The 19211-nt window shown below is 44.5% G+C and overlaps 1 protein-coding gene across 4 annotated transcripts in view; it reads right to left on the bottom strand.

Moving 5' to 3' along the window:
• Positions 1-131: 131 nt before the first annotated feature.
• The window catches only part of LOC121543439 (protein kinase C and casein kinase substrate in neurons protein 2), a 40694-nt gene continuing 21614 nt past the window's right edge, over positions 132-19211 (bottom strand). The window contains exons 5-12 of one of the 4 annotated variants that reach the window (XM_041853312.2): positions 18963-19118; positions 18526-18701; positions 17455-17575; positions 12270-12308; positions 10971-11095; positions 4534-4692; positions 2789-2979; positions 132-2476 (exon numbers count right to left, since the gene is read on the bottom strand). In XM_041853312.2, the coding sequence (XP_041709246.1) occupies positions 2364-2476; positions 2789-2979; positions 4534-4692; positions 10971-11095; positions 12270-12308; positions 17455-17575; positions 18526-18701; positions 18963-19118 (1080 nt within the window). In that variant the 3' untranslated portion in view covers positions 132-2363. The remainder of the gene's footprint in view (positions 2477-2788; positions 2980-4533; positions 4693-10970; positions 11096-12269; positions 12309-17454; positions 17576-18525; positions 18702-18962; positions 19119-19211) is intronic. The other 3 variants (XM_041853314.2, XM_041853313.2, XM_041853315.2) reach the window with 3 other exon arrangements.

The raw sequence follows: 19211 nt of genomic DNA, 5'->3' as shown, positions 1-19211 counted from the left end.
TTGGTCAGCAAAAACACGTGGGCATTGCTATTGTAACACGGAAGTCTGGGTAATGAAGTTCCATTTCTTTCTATTATCCTTGACATTATGTTTAATTGAAAAAAGAAAAGAAATGACAACAGTGAAACTTCTTTCGTTCAATTCATTTATAATGTATGCTGTGGGATAACATTGACAAATTGAGTTGTGCAAGTAATATCAAACCAAATCTATCTTCCCCTCGAAATGCAGTTGTAGGCATAAAATGTAGGTGATATTTCCAGGAGCATCATGCTTAAACACATTGTTGTGAGCGCATTCTTTAGCAAACACTAATGTAAGAGCCATAACATCAACTCCCAATATGAGAAACATATACTAGAGATGGGAATTGGGATAGGTCCTATACCATATATAGTTTGCCAATACTGGTAATGCACATGTGGTGGAGTTAAGGGTGTGTGTGTCAATCATTCATTAACTTTGAAAAGAAAATGAGAAAAAATATAATCTGTTATTTGTCAATTACTAATCATACATAGGCTATGGCCCCTCTGGAGAAAAATTGTAATTATATTTACAAATGCAACAAGACAGCAAATTCGCAATAAAACATACAATTGTACAAACTGATTTTTTTTCCTAATCACAGCATTTCGTCTGACAGAGAAGAACAAAAGCACTCAAGGCATCTCATAAATTAACAGTCTTCAATTACCAAATAAAAACCATCACAACTCCCTAATCTTTAACTGCTTAAGTTGTTCGTAGGTTCCTCGCTATTTACATGCAAACATACTTTTATTAAATCGGACCCTCTAGTTTGTGAAAAACTGTAAAAACTGTGGTTTTTATTGCTGAACGTGTAACATTGTTTTGCTGGCACAAAAAAAAAAATATTCTCCCAAAGCTTTGAATTTGACATCCAGTGCAAGCTGGGGCTAAAGCTCCTAACTTCAAGTGAGACACCTTATTCCCAAACATTCAGTGTTGAAAGAAAAAAATAACATTCACATGACGTAAAAATCTACCAACAGAATGTGAAGTCAATTGTGTGAATAGCGGTTGTCACAAATGGCACCCTATTTCCTTTATAGTGCACTACGTTTGACCAGAACCCTATGTGCCCTGGTGAATGTCCCTGATACTAAAATGACCAGCAAACGTGTACAATCAATAGGTGAGCCGATACAATCAAACAATTCAAGAATATACAATCAATTAAGGCTGAGGGGTAAAGGTTACAGGAAAACTTAGCAGTGAGGGTGAGTGCATCACTTATTGATAAAATGTGGGTTGGAGCAACCTGGTATCAGAGCATTTAAGTTAAGAATAATATGAAATGCTGAGACCCAGCTGGTTGGAGACGGTGGAAGAACTGGATAGAATTAATCGTATCGGTTTCTCTCATTCATCAACTATTCAATGAGCAAAAAAGTATAATTCTAATCAGATTTAAAATACAAAAAAGGGATGAGACTTGACAAATGTGAACTATAGGCATCATATACAATGTTGTTGTGTAAAGCCTCATTGTTCTGAACCGGCACTGCCATGAATCCCAAGCCCTTCACTCAAAAGATTTGAAAAAGTCTAAAATAAGAAAACGGGTTGTTGGTTCTGATATTTCAGACAAATGGCTTTCATAATGTAAAAAAAAAAAACATTGATTACTGTCAAAAGGATGGGGTGAAGGACGCTCAAAACAGCGCAAGAAATAACATGCAATTGCAAATTCCCCCTATTTCGACACAAGGCTTCCAAATCGGATCCTGGACTCCAAACTGGTGTTACAATAGAATCAGATCTATAGAACTAAAAATATGTATCACCAACTGTCTATGGCAAAAATGAATTAAAGAGTCGACCGAGAGATTGATTGGAGACCTAAAAGTAGTTTCAAATAAAATCAAATCTAAAATGTAGGACACATGTATATCCTCTCCCATGTCTGTTCACATCTTTTAAATCTGTTTATTCCTTCAAAGTCTTAATAACTTCAAGCTACAATTGGATAGTTACATCTTTTCAATATCTTTTTATATTTTTTCTGTAACAGTAATGGCTTTAAGTAACATGTGCTTTTGTAGCTGGCTTTAGACTCTGTACTGGGTGTCCCATCATAAAAGTTGACAATGAGAGCAGGCCGTAGTTGTAGGAAGATTTGTGTTTGTGCACATGGGATCCAGGAAGATAAAACAGAGAGAGCTTCATCATCATACTCATATTCGACGGGCAAACCCCTTCCTTCTGCTACCCCCCCCCGCCCACAGAGGGGTGAATGCGAGGCCTGCCCCGCCCACCCTCCTGCCTCATCTCCTCCTCCACTTTCTTTCTCCTCATCCTCCTCTCTCTCTTTTTCCTCCTCGTCCTTCGCTCTGTCATTACTGGATGTCTTCTACGTAGTTGGCGGGGTAGAGGCCCACCACGCCATCTTTCAGGCGCCCTCTGCACCAGCCCTGGTCGTCCTCGTTTCCTATCTTGGTGAACTCCTCGCCTTCAGGACAAAAAGGAGAACAGGGAGGAAGGGACAGATTATTATGTGAAAAGATAGTGGTAGATAATGAGCATGTCTTTCTGTTGAGCAGTTTCAAAAATTATTTGTGACTCACAATTCAGCCTCACTCACTTTTCTCTGTGTTCTAATGGTCATAGATAACGGATCTGACAGGACATGGCAAGTAAAAGAAGACTGGTGGAGACATCCAGTCCTTTCACTTAGCAGTGGTCATACAGGGCAGGGGACTCTTCACTCGCATATTCTTTCAAGAATTCTCGCAGTCACTCACACACAAGCACACACACACACCTGCTTTGAAGCTGAGTTCATCCTGCTCCTGTCCTTCGTAGTCGTAGATGGCGCGCACGGCCACAGACACCACCGAGGACGCCGGCTCCACCTCAAATGGGTTCCCGTCGCCGTTGGCGTCCTCCATGGAAAACGGGTTCACCCCAGTCTCCTCATCCGACCACTCCTGCGACTTCTCCACACTGCTGGCGCTAGACGGACACAGAGGAGCCAATCAATATAAGGGACATTTGAAAATGTCACTTGTCAATCATGCCCTGCTCACACACTGATTGGACAATCCAGCATGCCAGGCGAGAGAAGCAGGAACAAAAAGAGTTAAGAGGGCCCGGGAGAGGGGGGCATAAAAACAACGACACCAATGTAGAGTACAGCACAACACGTAGAAGGCCCAGCAAATGCATCTCCGAATCCGCCCGGATACATAGACTGTAAGCCTATAGGTTTCTCCCTTCCACTCTCAAATCAGCCAATGGGGGAAAAAACATGCCTTTTTAGGAAACCAATGCCGTGAGGTTTTGTTGGCGAATGGATTTGCGAGTTTGCTTTGACACCACTTGGAGTGGACACACAGACAGAGTGCTGAGGTAAGGCAAGGCAACACAATGGCACAGTGACACGAGTGCAGTACAAAAGCATGGTTGGAGTTCACCCCATCCACCACTGGAGGGAGGTAGATGTACAGTAATCAGATGAACAAACACCCTTCTTCCCCAGTCAGAGAAAACCCATGAAACACACACACACATCCTCAGGTTACAGTCAGACCCTTGCAGCTGGTACACTCAAACACCTTTGGCATCTCATAGTTCCTGCTTTATGCCAGAGAGACTGAGACACACACACACTGTTGATTTTATGAGTGCCGGTTTCTCTGTCCGGCCTTGAGTCAATATCAGACCTGCTATAAAACAGGACCCAATATAGGTTTATATAAGTTCTAGACAGGCTTTTGTTTAAAGTCTAAATTCTATAGAAATTGTATTTTTAAGTTCCAACTTGCAACAGATCTGACTGTACAGTAACCACAGACAGGAAAAATACACACACGCACGCGCAGAAAGGATGCTCTGCAGGACTTGGCAGTTGGTACTGTTAGGAGTAATGACTAATGTAGGGTTGGTGTGATCGCTCACTGAGAGCCCATGCACAGTAACACAGCCTGCAGCTAGCCAGGGATAGGGAAGGAGAGAGGGGAGAGGGAAGGAGAGAGGAGGAGAGAGAAGGGAAGGAGAGCGGAGGAGAGGGAAGGAGAGAGGAGGAGAGGGGAGCAGAGGAGAGAGGAGGAGAGCGAAGGGAAGGAGAGCGGAGGAGAGGAGGAGAGCGGAGGGAAGCGGTAGAAAAATTTAAAAAAGAAAGGAGGGGTGAGAAAAGAGAGCACGAGAGAGGGAAAAGGGAGGAGAGGAATAAAAGAGAGAAGTAATGGAAAAGAGGAGGAATAACAGGAAAGACTGAAGGGAAAAATAGATGGTAGAGGACAGAAAGGGTGTGCCTCAATAGTGTTATTGAAGTGTTTCTCAGGGGTGCACAGTTTTGTTTTAGCCCAGCACTAGCTCACCTGGTTCAACTACTCAACTAATCAGCAAGCCCTGTGTGCTAGTGCTTGGCTGGAACAAACATGTTCAGCCCTGAGAAACACTTGTGTAACACTAAAATAGTAAATTCACCCAAAGACTGAGGGAAAGAGAAAACAAGAGAGGGAGGGAAGGAAAGCAGGGAGAGGAGTGGGTCTCTTTTTCACCAACGTTTTCACTTCCTCCACTTTTTTGACATTGAGCGGACTGCGGTTGTTGTTGTTGTTGACGACAGTGGGCTGTTCCTTCATGGTCTCCTGGAGATCCTCGTCGTCGTCATCCTCGAAGGGGTTCGAACCCACCGGCTCTGTGTTAGTGGGCACAGTCAGGCTGACCACACGGAGACACGGAGAAAGGTATTTGTGACACACACGTACACATACTCGTCCTCATACACACCTTGAATCCAGACAGCTTCGTGACATACCAAAAGCTGAATCGAAAACCTTGGATATGAGGGTTTAGGACATAATGGACACACAACTAGTACACAAGTGACACGTCCAACCATAACCAATCAAATAGACAATATGAGCATTGTGACAACAAACGCATGACAAGTCTGAGGACACTGACGAGGCAACGCTGGTTACGTATGTTTTTTAGACAAAATAAGCATGTTAAGTTAACAAATAAGAAGTGGCCAGTTTTCCATTCCAATTTTCATTCCTACAACATTTATCCACCTTCACCAATTCCTCTTATGCTTTTACTAGCATTTTATTAGTGCTTTTCCCCAGCTGATACGCTCTGGGTTTGAGAAAATGTTCCAATTCTTTGACCTATATAATAGCCCATTTCCCTAGACCAGGGTTCTTCAATTCCGGTCCTGGAGGGCCGAAACACTTCTGTTTTTTATTTCTACCTGGTAGTTAATTGCACTCACCTGGTGCCCCTGATTAGAAGGAGGGGATGAAAAACAGAGGTGTTTCGGCCCTCCAGGACCGGAATTGAAGAACCCTGCCCTAGACACTTCAGGTAGATCTGAGAGGATCAGATTGGTTTCAGCAATATGGCAATAGTGCCATCTTGCCCTCTGATTGGCTAGGTCAAAGCATCACCATATTAGTGACACCTATCTTGAAAAGAAAAAGAAAATGTTATCTAGAGAAGTACCTTGGGTTAGAGACTGGGGGTAGATTTGGAATTCCACACTAGTCTGCTGTGAGAATGAATTACGATGAAGTCACCCTAGACATTGATCTACGGTCAGTTTTGTATTTCTCCCCTAATAGTTAAGGTTAGGATTTGGGGAAGGTAAGCTGATCCTAGGCCTGTGCTTAGAGGCAACTTCAACCAGGAACATTGTATGTTTACAGTGCAGTTGGACCATGGCACGTAGTAGCCATCTGTCCAATCACAACGTTACTGCACTGTGGACAAAATGTGACCACCTTTGACAGTCATGGCGCTACGCTCTCTGAGGTAACCAAATCTCTCAGAGGAGTTGAAACACCAAATAAACACTGAACGGCGGCAACAATGTAACTTTAGTTGGCAGAAGTCAGAAAAAACAGACAGAAGATGTTCACACATTCTTAATGATGTTATATTAGTTCTCAGACCAATACCAGTCTGCTTTTTGGTGATCGGCACAACTGTTCTTTGTAGATTATATATAGGGTAATAGTCGATAGTTAGTCGCCCATAAACAACTTTTAAAGTAAGCAAATTATAAAATGCCCATATAGCAGTGAACTATCCCTTTACGGGGGATAGCTAGATAGATGTACTATCCCTTGTAGTGGTTGGATCTCTGATTTTGCTAGAGCGCAGGAATGTGGACCAACTCTCATAATGCATGAACATAAGGAAGGAGTGAGGTTATACTACGGTCCAGACAAGACGTTCACACTGTTACCCCCTTTTCCTTATATGGCCATTGTTTGTACAGTCTATTGTTTGTGTTGCCGTGAAAATGCATTTCCACTTTGAGTACAACTAATCTTGATTGAAGTGTACAATGGAAATGCGCACACACACACACACACACACACACACTTGTTTTACTATCCTTGTGGGCACCAAACAATTGATTCCCATTCAAAATCCTATTTTCCCTAACCCTAAACTTATCTGAGCCGAGGTCACTGAGTCAAAATGCAGGCAGAGAGCTACTGAGATCTGAAGTCACCCTAGACATCGATCTAGGGTCAGTTTTGTATTTCCCCCCTAATGGTTAAGGTTAAGGTTTGTGGAAGGTAAGCTGATCCTAGACCTGTACTTTGTAGATATATATACAGTACCAGTCAAAAGTTTGGACACACCTACTCATTCAAGGGTTTTTCTTTATTTTTACTATTTTCTACATTGTAGAATAATAGTGAAGACATCAAAACTATGAAATAACACATATGGAATCATGTAGTAACCAAAAAAGTCCAAGTAGCCACCCTTTGCCTTGATGACAGCATTGCACACTCTTGGCATTCTCTCAACCAGCTTCATGGAGGTAGTCACCTGGAATGCATTTCAATTAACAGGTGTGCCTTGTTAAAAGTGAATTTGTGGAATTTCTTTCCTTCTTAATGCGTTTGAGCCAATCAGTTGTGTTATGACAAGGAAGGGGTGGTATACAGAAGATAGCCCTATTTGGTAAAAGACCAAGTCCATATTATGGCAAGAACAGCTCAAATAAGCAAAGAGAAATTACAGTCCATCATTACTTTAAGACATGAAGGTCAGTCAATCCGGAAAATTAAGAACTTTGAACGTTTCTTAAAGTGCAGTCGCAAAAACCATCAAGCGCTATGATGAAACTGGCTCTCATGAGGACCACCACAGGAAAGGAAGACCCAGAGTTACCTCTGCTGCAGAGGATATGTTCATTAGAGTTAACTGCACCTCAGATTGCAGCCCAAATAAATGCTTCACAGAGTTCAAGTAACAGACATCTGAACATCAACTGTTCAGAGGAGACTGCGTGAATCAGGCCTTCATGGTCGAATTGCTGCAAAGAAACCACTACTAAAGGACAACAATAATAAGAAGAGACTTGCTTGGGCTAAGAAACATGAGCAATGGACATTAGACCGGTGGAAATCTGTCCTTTGGTCTGATGAGTCCAAATTTGAGATTTTTGGTTCCACCGCCGTGTCTTTGTGAGACACAGAGTAGGTGAACGGATGATCTCTGCATGTGTGGTTCCCACCATGAAGGAGGTGGTGTGATGGTGTGGGGGTGGTTTGCTGGTGACACGGTCAGTGATTTATTTAGAATTCAAGGCACACTTAACCAGCATGGCTACCACAGCATTCTGCAGCGATAAGCCATCCCATCTGGTTTGCGCTTAGTGGGACTATCATTTGTTTTTCAACAGGACAATGACCCAACACACCTACAGGCTGTGTAAGGGCTATTTGACCAAGAAGGAGAGTGATTGAGTGCTGCATCAGATGACCTGGCCTCCACAATCCCCCGACCTCAACTAAATTGAGATGGTTTGGGATGAGTTGGGCCGCAGAGTGAAGGAAAAGCAGCCAACAAGTGCTCATTATATGTGGGAACTCCTTCAAGACTGTTGGAAAAGCATTCCAGGTGAAGCTGGTTGAGAGAATGCCAAGAGTGTGCAAAGCTGTCATCAAGGCAAAGGGTGGCTACTTGGAAGAATCTTTGAATGTTTGAAATATATTTTGATTTGTTTAACACTTTTTTGGTTACTACATGATTCCATATGTGTTATTTCATAGTTCTGATGTCTTCACTATTATTCTACAATGTAGAAAATAGTAAAAATTAAGAAAAACCCTTGAATGTGTAGGTGGGTCTGTCTGTCTGTCTGTCTGTCTGTCTGTCTGTCTGTCTGTCTGTCTGTCTGTCTGTCTGTCTGTCTGTCTGTCTGTCTGTCTGTCTGTCTGTCTGTCTGTCTGTCTGTCTGTCTGTCTGTCTGTCTGTCTGTCTGTCTGTCTGTCTGTCTGTCTGTCTGTCTGTCTGTCTGTCTGTCTGTCTGTCTGTCTGTCTGTCTGTCTGTCTTGTCTGTCTGTCTGTCTGTCTGTCTGTCTGTCTGTCTGTCTGTCTGTCTGTCTGTCTGTCTGTCTGTCTGTCTGTCTGTCTGTCTGTCTGTCTGTCTGTCTGTCTGTCTGTCTGTCTGTCTGTCTGTCTGTCTGTCTGTCTGTCTGTCTGTCTGTCTGTCTGTCTGTCTGTATATATATATATATATATAAATAAATAAATAAATAATACTCGATAGTTAGTTGCCCATAAACAACTTTTAAAGTGAACAAATTATAAAAAAATGCCCATATAGCAGTAAACTATCAATTTAAGGGGGGATTGTTAGATAGATGTACTTTCCCTTTAAGGGGGATAGCTCGATAGATGTACAGTCGTGGTCAAACATTTTGAGAATGACACAAATATTAATTTTCACAAAGTCTGCTGCCTCAGTTTTTATAATGGAAATTTGCATATACTCCAGAATGTTATGAAGAGTGATCAGATGAATTGCAATTAATTGCAAAGTCCCTCTTTGCCATGAAAATGAACTTAAATCGCCCAAAAACATTTCCACTGCATTTCAGCCCTGCCACAAAAGGACCAGTTGACAACATTTCAGTGATTCTCTCGTTAACACAGGTGAGAATGTTGACGAGGACAAGGTTGGAGATCACTCCGTCATGCTGATTGAGTTAGAATAACAGACTGGAAGCTTTAAAAAGGATGGTGGTGCTTGAAATCATTGTTCTTCCTCTTAACCATGGTTACCTGCAAGGAAACACGTGCCGTCATCATTGCTTTGCACAAAAGGGGCTTCACAGGCAAGGATATTGCTGCTAGTAAGATTGCACCTAAATCAACCATTTATCAGATCATCAAGAACTTCAAGGAGAGGTTCAATTGTTGTGAAAAAGGCTTCAGGGCGCTCAAGAAAGTCCAGCAAGCGCCAGGACTGTCTCCTAAAGTTAATTCAGCTGCGGGATCGGGGCACCACCAGTGCAGAGCTTGCTCAGGAATGGCAGCAGGCAGGTGTGAGTGCATCTGCACACACAGTGAGGCGAAGACTTTTGGAGGATGGCCTGGTGTCAAGAAGGGCAGCGAGGAAGCCACTTCTCTCCAGTAAAAACATCAGGGACAGACTGATATTCTGCAAAAGGTACAGGGATTGGACTGCTGAGGACTGGGGTAAAGTCATTTTCTCTGATGAATCCCCTTACCGATTGTTTGGGGCATCCGGAAAACACCTTCTCCGGAGAAGACAAGGTGAGCGCTACCATCAGTCCTGTGTCATGCCAACAGTAAAGCATCCTGAGACCATTCATGTGTGGGGTTGCTTCTCAGCCAAGGGAGTGGGCTCACTCACAATTTTGCCTAAGAACACAGCCATGAATAAAGAATGGTACCAACACATCCTCCGAGAGCAACTTCTCCCAACCATCCAAGAACAGTTTGGTGACGAACAATGCCTTTTCCAGCATGATGGAGCACCTTGCCATAAGGCAAAAGTGATAACTAAGTGGCTCGGGGAACAAAACATTGAAATGTTGGATCCATGGCCAGGAAACTCCCCAGACCTTAATCCCATTGAGAACTTGTGGCCCAGAAGTTAATTGACAGCATGCCAGGGCGGATTGCAGAGGTCTTGAAAAAGAAGGGTCAACACTGCAAATATTGACTCTTTGCATAAACTTAATGTAATTGTCAATAAAAAGCCTTTGACACTTATGGAATGCTTGTAATTATACCATAGTAACATCTGACAAAAATATCTAAAAACACTGAAGCAGCAAACTTTGTGAAGACCAATCCTTGTGTCATTCTCAAAACCTTTGACCGCGACTGTGCTATCCCTTGTAGTGGTTGTATCTCTGATTTTGCTAGGGCGCAGGAATGTGGACCAACTCTCATAATGCATGAACATGATAAGGAAGGAGTGAGGTTATGCCCTTTTCCTTATATGGCCATTGTTTGTAGTCTATTGTTTGTGTTGTCGTGAGCTGTGAAAATTAATTTCCACTGTAAGTCCAACTAATTTTGATGGACACACACACCCCTTCACCCCTGTAGACACAGACCGTACTGTAGAAGTGACGTGACAGAGTACGTGTCTCTTATGCTGGTAGTGCGAGGCAGACCCATGTTTGGCAGTATGCACATCTGATGGATACCAAAGGGTCAAATGCTTTGCGTGCTTCACATTCCTCTTATTAACTCCCCTCTTCTCCTCCAGTGTCCACTAACACACACACTCCCCCAGTACACACCCTACACACACCATGGGGCATGTTTGGAGTCAATTCACCAGTGTGCAACCATTAAACAACCATTGTGCAACCGTTACAGTCAGTGGGGCAGCTCTGTTTTCTCAGGGCTTGTTACAGGAATGTTTACTGTGACCATGGCAACAGCTCAGTGGTGAAAGACGTCATTCCAAAGGCTATTCTCCGGAATGCTTTACCAGCGCTCCCGATCAGCAGCAGAGAGCCTTGTTGTGGAGGAACAGTAACTATGATGTTTAGATTTAGAAGTGGTGTGTGGAATGTTTGTGTGTGTGGCAGTGGTAAGAGAGTATTGGAAGCTACATTCTTTCACTGGCCTTCCGACATGTTTGTTTATCTACTGCACCTTGATAAATGTCTTCCCACTTCCTGACAGTGTGTGTGTGTGGTTACCTGCTGCTGCTCTTAGCTGCCTGCTGCTCTTCCATTTGGCTGATGCCCGTCAGGGTGACTCCATCGGAAGGCTTCTTCTTAGTCTCTCGCCGACTCAGTGTACGGTTCAAGTCTATGGACCAGTCCTGTGACACACACACACACAATTAGTCATGTACCCTTGGACACAGATGAACATGATTCACATGCTCAGCTCAACGGATTCAGCATCAATGTTCAAACATTAGTAACTAAAACTGCTTGTCTTAGCAACAATACTACACTAAGGACAAGCATTTAAATAATGCACACACTTACACCCAAGTGCACACTCATTGGAAGTTTGATGCTCTAACACACACACACACACTCACTAGGTAACGTTAGCCAAACATTTCTCAGGCTGTGACTAAACACTGAAGACCAGGGCTGTGGAGTACTGAGTGTGTGTGTGTGTGTGTGTAGTTAAGAGAAACACATCCATCACCATTAAGACAGACATAGCACCGAGCCACCACACACCTCCACCAGAAGCTAAGGAGTGGGCTTGAATCAAAACATTATCCCAACCAACACCAACAGAACCTCATCCCAACGTTAGGAGAACATTATGCAATGCAAGCCCACAGACACACAAACACAGACACACAAACTTTAACATGGTCCAATACTGCCACTTTATCCCTAGACTTACTACAGCTCTATGGAGGTTACATTTCACTTATAGTTCTACCTTTTCCCAAGTCACTCCCTGTTCCCACAGATATAATAAGTTTGCTGTTCTCGAAGTTCAAAGGTCAGTCTCAGGGCCTGACTGGTGAACCCAGAGAGTCAAATGACATCACACGACCTGGCAGACATCATGTGACCCCCTGCAGGGTTCATAGGGGCTGACACGAGGTCAGAGGTCACCACGGGGTGAAAGGTTAAAGAGAGGAACTCTGAACGAGAGAAGGATGAGAGAGGGAGTGTTCTGGAATCCAGACGTCCAGGAAGACATAAACATCCATAGGATTAGACAGGGGGAGGAAGGGAGGGGGCAGTCACACACACATCCCCACACGGGTCATACTCGACAGACGTGGTGCAGAGGCCATTCATCAAACTTGTGTGTGTGTGTGTGTGTGTGCACGCGTGCACTTCCTTGTGTGTTTGCAGGTGCTCCTCGTAAAGGATTAGGAGGGCCAGAATGGGCACACAGAAACCGAACACACACACACAGAAAGAGAGAGAAGACGCAAACAGAGGAAGGAGAGTGAGATAAGTGACCCTCCCCCAGGAACCACGGTGATAGAACAGTCCTTCCCATGCAAAACTCACTACAATGGACCTTATGGACCTAGGGGAGCAGGACCAGTCCTGGGGGTGGACAAGACAGGAACATTATTTCCAAGTAAAGAACAGCCATTTAAATAACAGTGCTTTTAGATCCAAAGGAATACATCTAAGCACAGTATTAGTTAGTCTTTGATCATGAAGAGGTGTCTTGTGATAAATGTTACTCTTCATTTAGTGTTGTTTTGATGTGGTGTTTGTGTTATGGTCATTTGAAATGCTCTTCTTCTACTCTTCTTCTTCTACCCTAACCCTACTACCAACATCGATGTCTGAAGAGATTCTACGCAGTCAAATGCTTGTTTTTAATTACTGAATGAACCTACATGAAGTGAGAGTGTGTGCTAAATCAGTGTTTCTTAATCCATACCAGGGGGCACATACACTGCTCAAAAAAATAAAGGGAACACTTAAAACAACACATCCTAGATCTGAATGAATGAAATAATCTTATTAAATACTTATTTCTTTACATAGTTGAATGTGCTGACAACAAAATCACACAAAAATTATCAATGGAAAATCAAATTTATCAACCCATTGAGGTCTGGATTTGGAGTCACCCTCAAAATTAAAGTGGAAAACCACACTACAGGATGATCCAACTTTGATGTAATGTCCTTAAAACAAGTCAAAATGAGGCTCAGTAGTGTGTGTGGCCTCCACGTGCCTGTATGACCTCCCTACAACGCCTGGGCATGCTCCTGATGAGGTGGCGGATGGTCTCCTGAGGGATCTCCTCCCAGACCTGGACTAAAGCATCCGCCAACTCCTGGACAGTCTGTGGTGCAACGTGGCGTTGGTGGATGGAGCGAGACATGATGTCCCAGATGTGCTCAATTGGATTCAGGTCTGGGGACGGGCGGGCCAGTCCATAGCAGTCCATAGCCTTCCTCTTGCAGGAACTGCTGACACACTCCAGCCAAATGAGGTCTAGCATTGTCTTGCATTAGGAGGAACCCAGGGCCAACCGCACCAGCATATGGTCTCACAAGGGGTCTGAGGCTACCTCTGGCAGCAGCACATGGAGGGCTGTGCGGCCCCCCAAAGAAATGCCACCTCACACCATGACTGACCCACCACCAAACCGGTCATGCTGGAGGATGTTGCAGGCAGCAGAACGTTCTCCACGGCGTCTCCAGACTGTCACGTCTGTCACGTGCTCAGTGTGAACCTGCTTTCATCTGTGAAGAGCACAGGGCGCCAGTGGCGAATTTGCCAATCTTGGTGTTCTCTGGCAAATGCCAAACGTCCTGCACGGTGTTGGGCTGTAAGCACAACCCCCACCTGTGGACGTCGGGCCCTCATACCACCCTCATGGAGTCTGTTTCTGACCGTTTGAGCAGACACATGCACATTTGTGGCCTGCTGGAGGTCATTTTGCAGGGCTCTGGCAGTGCTCCTCCTGCTCCTCCTTGCACAAAGGCGGAGGTAGCAGTCCTGCTGCTGAGTTGTTGCCCTCCTATGGCCTCCTCCACGTCTCCTGATGTACTGGCCTGTCTCCTGGTAGCGCCTCCATGCTCTGGACACTACGCTGACAGACACAGCAAACCTTCTTGCCACAGCTCGCATTGATGTGCTATCCTGGATGAGCTGCACTACCTGAGCTACTTGTGTGGGTTGTAGACTCCGTCTCATGCTACCACTAGAGTGAAAGCACCGCCAGCATTCAAAAGTGACCAAAACATCAGCCAGGAAGCATAGGAACTGAGAAGTGGTCTGTGGTCACCACCTGCAGAACCACTTCTTTATTGGGGGTGTCTTGCTAATTGCCTATAATTTCCACCTGTTGTCTATTCCATTTGCACAACAGCATGTGAAATGTATTGTCAATCAGTGTTGCTTCCTAAGTGGACAGTTTGATTTCACAGAAGTGTGATTGACTTGGAGTTACATTGTGTTGTTTAAGTGTTCCCTTTATTTTTTTGAGCAGTGTATTTGCTTTAGCCCAGCACTAGCACACCTGATTCAACACTTCAACTTCCTATGGGAGATAAATTAACAGAGTGTAGTGCGGTACAGAGTAATATTGAAAGATAATTGTGTCCATTCTATACCTTGCTTTTCCATCTGTTGTTTTGTAACATGGTTTGACACCAACCGAATAATACTCCATGACTTTGTTTTGACAGTGATATCAGTTCCTCTTGGATAGAGCTTGGTTACGGTCTGTGCATTGATAAGTCAGTGTTCGGTACAACCTATAGTCGGTACAGAGCTATAGTCAATGAACAGCATTTTTACATAGGTACAGTGGCTTGCAAAAGTATTCACCCCTCTTTGCATTTTTCCTATTTTGTTGCCTTACAACCTGGAATTAAAATGGATTTTTGGGGGTTTGTGATTTACACAACATGCCTACCACTTTGAAAATGCAAAATATGTTTCATTGTGAAACAAACAAGAAATAAGCTTGAGCGTGCATAACTATTCACCCCCCCAAAGTCCATAATTTGTAGAGCCACCTTTTGCAGCAATTATAGCTGCAAGTCTCTCTATAAGCTTGGCCCATCTAGCCACTGGGATTTTTGCCCATTCTTCAAGGCAAAACTGCTCCAGCTCCTTCAAGTTGGATGGGTTCCACTGGTGTACAGCAATCTTTAAGTCATACCACAGATTCTCAATTGGATTGAGGTCTGGGCTTTGACTAGGCCATTCCAAGACATTTAAATGTTTCCCCTTAAAACACTCAAGTGTTGCTTTAGCAGTATGCTTAGGGTCATTGTCTAACTGGAAGGTGAACCTCCGTCCCAGTCTCAAATCTCTGGCATATTATTATTAAATCTCTGGAAGACTGAAACAGGTTTCCCTCAAGAATATCCCTGTATTTAGCGCCATCCATCATTCCTTCAATTCTGATCAGTTTCCTAGTCCCTGCCGATGAAAAACATGGTGTTCTCGGGGTGATGAGAGTTGTTGGGTTTGCGCCAGACATAGCGTTTTCCTTGATGGCAAAAAAGCTCAATTTTAGTCTCATCTGACCAGAGTACCTTCTTCCATATGTTTGGGGAGTCTCCCACATGCCTTTTGGCGAACACCAAATGTGTTTGTTTATTTTTTTCTTTAAGCAATGGCTTTTTTTCTGGCCACTCTTCCGTAAAGCCCAGCTCTGTGGAGTGTACAGCTTAAAGTGGTCCTATGGACAGATACTCCAATCTCCGCTGTGGAGCTTTGCAGCTCCTTCAGGGTAATCTTTGGTCTCTCTGTTGCCTCTATGATTAATGCCCTCCTTGCCTGGTCCGTGAGTTTTGGTGGGCGGCCCTCTCTTGGCAGGTTTGTTGTGGTGCCATATTCTTTCCATTTTTTTATAATTTAAATGTTGCTCCATGGGATGTTCAAAGTTTCTGATATTTTTTTATAACCCAACCCTGATCCGTACTTCTCCACAACTTTGTCCCTGACCTGTTTGGAGAGCTCCTTGGTCTTCATGGTGCCGCTTGCTTGGTGGTGTGTCCTGAGTGGCGCAGTGGTCTGTGCCACTAGAGATCCTGGTTCGAAGCCGCGACCGGGAGACTCATGGGCGGCGCACAATTGGCCCAGTGTCGTCCAGGGTAGGGGAGGGAATGGCCGGCAGGGATGTAGCTCAGTTGATAGAGCATGGCGTTTGCAACGCCAGGGTTGTGGGTTCGATTCCCACGGGGGGCCAGTATATAAAAAAAATAATATATGTATTCACTAACTGTAAGTCGCTCTGGATAAGAGCGTCTGCTAAATGACTAAAATGTAAATGTAAAATGTAAATGGTGCCTCTTGCTTAGTGGTGTTGCAGACTCTGGGGCTTATCAGAACAGGTATATATATACTGAGATCATGTGACACTTAGATTGCACACAGGTTGACTTTATTTAACTATATATGTGACTTCTGAAGGTAATTGGTTGCACCAGATCTTATTTAGGGGCTTCATAGCAAAGGGGGTGAATACATATGCACTCACCACTTTTCCGTTATTAATTGTTTTGAATTTTTTTAAACAAGTTATGTTTTTCATTTCGCTTCACCAATTTGGACTATTTTGTGTATGTCCATTACATGAAATCCAAATAAAAATCAATTAAAATTACAGGTTGTAATGCAACAAAATAGGAAAAACGCCAAGGGTGATGAATACTTTTGCAAGGCACTGTATTCCTCTTGTCCAGGTGGGATAGGGCAGTGTGCAGTGTGATGGCGATTGCATCGTCTGTGGATCTATTGGGGCGGTAAGCAAATTGAAGTGGGTCTAGGGTGGCAGGTAACGTAGAGGTGGTATGATCCTTGACTAGTCTCTCAAAGCACTTCATGATGACAGAAGTGAGTGCTACGGGGCGATAGTCATTTAGTTCAGTTACCTTTGCTTTCTTGGGTACAGGGACAATGGTGGACATCTTGACGCAAGTGGGGACAGCAGACTGGGATAGGGAGAGATTGAATATATCCGTAAACACACCTGCCAGCTGGTCTGTGCATGCTCTGAGGACGCGGCTAGGGATGCCGTCTGGGCCGGCAGCTTTGCGAGGCTTAACACGCTTAAATGTCTTACTCACGTCGGCCACGGAGAAGGAGAGCCCACAGTCCTTGGTAGAGGGCCGCGTCAGTGGCACTGTATTATCCTCAAAGCGGGTGAAGAAGGTGTTTAGCTTGTCCGGAAGCAAGACGTTCGGCTGAATAATGTGCGCTTTCAGTTTCTGTTCGTATGAAGGGAAAGATAATCTAATAGGGGAAGAGAATCTAAGACAACACCGGATCGCTCTGATCTGGTTGTAATGTACTGAAACTGCTCCTGAGGACATGAAGGACTGACTGACCGATAGGCTGACTAACTTTGTCTCAATCTATTGTAACCTGATTTCTAAAGTTATTTATTTACTAGAGTCGGTCCATGGGTATGGCTTGGAGAACTCCCTCCTTCTTCCTCTCTCAAAGTAGCAGTTTTAATATATTACCTTCAAGTTCATTGGAGCTGAACCATTCGCTCTCCCCTTCTCTCGCCTACCTTCTCTCACCTCACCATGTACCTCAAACTCAGAACCGTTCACTGACACTGAGCCACTCTCTCTCTCCCATCTTTCATTTCCTCAATACTCTCCCAATACCTGTACCTCAAACTGGGGCCAGTTCATTGGAGCTAAACCCCTCTCTCTCTCTCACATTCATCTCCCATCCTTCTCCCTCATCCCTCTCCCCGTACCTCAAACTGGGGCCAGTTCATGGGCATGCCAGGACCGTGGTTGGAGCGGAACCACTTGAGGTCCTCCTCAGCATCAGCAGCAGAGATAGTGTCCTCCAACGTGTGGAAAACTGTCTGGAATCTAGAGAGGTAGAGAACAGGAAGAGAGGAGAGAGAGATCCTAATGATGTCCAATCCCAAATCCCCCCCTCTAGGTAGATCTGGGTTGTAGAGGCTGAAATCCAAATGGACCCTTATCCCCTACTCCCTAGCCACTCCTGTAGATATAAGATAATTGAATAGCAGCCAATCAGAAGGCAAATCAAGCTATGAGGCTTAGAGTGCATAGGATGCAGAGGCTAGGGGTCCATTTGGAATTGATATGGAGACGTGGAGGTTTCTTACTAGTGATTTGTGGAGAGGTGGAGGTTTCTTACTAGTGATTTGTGGAGAGGTGGAGGTGTCTTACTAGTGATTTGTGGAGAGGTGGAGGTTTCTTACTAGTGATTTGTGGAGAGGTGGAGGTTTCTTACTAGTGATTTGTGGAGAGGTGGAGGTGTCTTACTAGTGATTTGTGGAGAGGTGGAGGTGTCTTACTAGTGATTTGTGGAGAGGTGGAGGTTTCTTACTAGTGATTTGTGGAGAGGTGTCTTACTAGTGATTTGTGGAGAGGTGGAGGTGTCTTACTAGTGATTTGTGGAGAGGTGGAGGTTTCTTACTAGTGATTTGTGGAGAGGTGGAGGTGTCTTACTAGTGATTTGTGGAGAGGTGGAGGTGTCTTACTAGTGATTTGTGGAGAGGTGGAGGTCTTACTAGTGATTTCTGGAGAGGTGGAGGTGTCTTACTAGTGATTTGTGGAGAGGTGGAGGTGTCTTACTAGTGATTTGTGGAGAGGTGGAGGTGTCTTACTAGGGATTTGTGGAGAGGTGGAGGTGTCTTACTAGGGATTTGTGGAGATGCAGAAGAGTCTTACTTATAATTGGTGGAGGGGTCTTACTCGTCATTGATGGAGAGGTGTAGGTGTCTTAGCCTACTTATGATTGATGGAGGTGTCATAGCCTACTTGTGATTGGTGGAGGTGTCATAGCCTACTTGTGATTGGTGGAGAGGTCGAGGTGATGCTTGACTTCCAGCAGAAGCGCTTTGAAGAAGGTGATGCGTTTGTCCTCAAACTGCTGCCACTGTTCAAACACCTGCTCCATGTTCTCCATGTACTGGGGAGTTATCTTGTCCAGCTCCTCCAGAGACTTCTCATAGCGCTCCTTAGTCTGGGACCCAGAGGATCATAGAGGGAAGCACACACACACAGGTAAGGAGACATACACACAGGCAAGCGCACACACACAATGCATACGCACATACGCAGCTGAAACATTTGCTCCATATTGTCCAGATACTCAATGGTCACAGAGTCACATTCCAGCCATGACACACAACATAGACATAAAACACACGTCCACGTAGAGATGATTTTACACCAGTGTAACCCCCCCTTCCCAGACCCCCCCCCCCCTCACCCCCATCCCTACCTTCTCCATCTCCTGCTGGCACTTCTCCACCTTATCCTGCAGCTTCTTCTGGGCCTCAGGGTTGCTGTTGTTCTCCATCTTGCTGTTGTTCTCCCGGCTTGTGGCCAGCTTCTCTTCCTTACAGGCCCCGTGGTACGCCTTCTTCATCGTCTCCACCTGCCATACGGCACAGAGAAGGTAAGGTACAGCGGTTAACATCATCACATCATGCTTATGTAGCCAATGGATAACCAAGTTAGCATTGTGCAG

Source organism: Coregonus clupeaformis, chromosome 28, assembly GCF_020615455.1.
Source record: "Coregonus clupeaformis isolate EN_2021a chromosome 28, ASM2061545v1, whole genome shotgun sequence".
Taxonomy (NCBI): domain Eukaryota; kingdom Metazoa; phylum Chordata; class Actinopteri; order Salmoniformes; family Salmonidae; genus Coregonus; species Coregonus clupeaformis.
The sequence above is the reverse complement of the archived record's forward strand: the minus strand, read 5'-3'. Positions and strand labels throughout refer to the sequence as shown.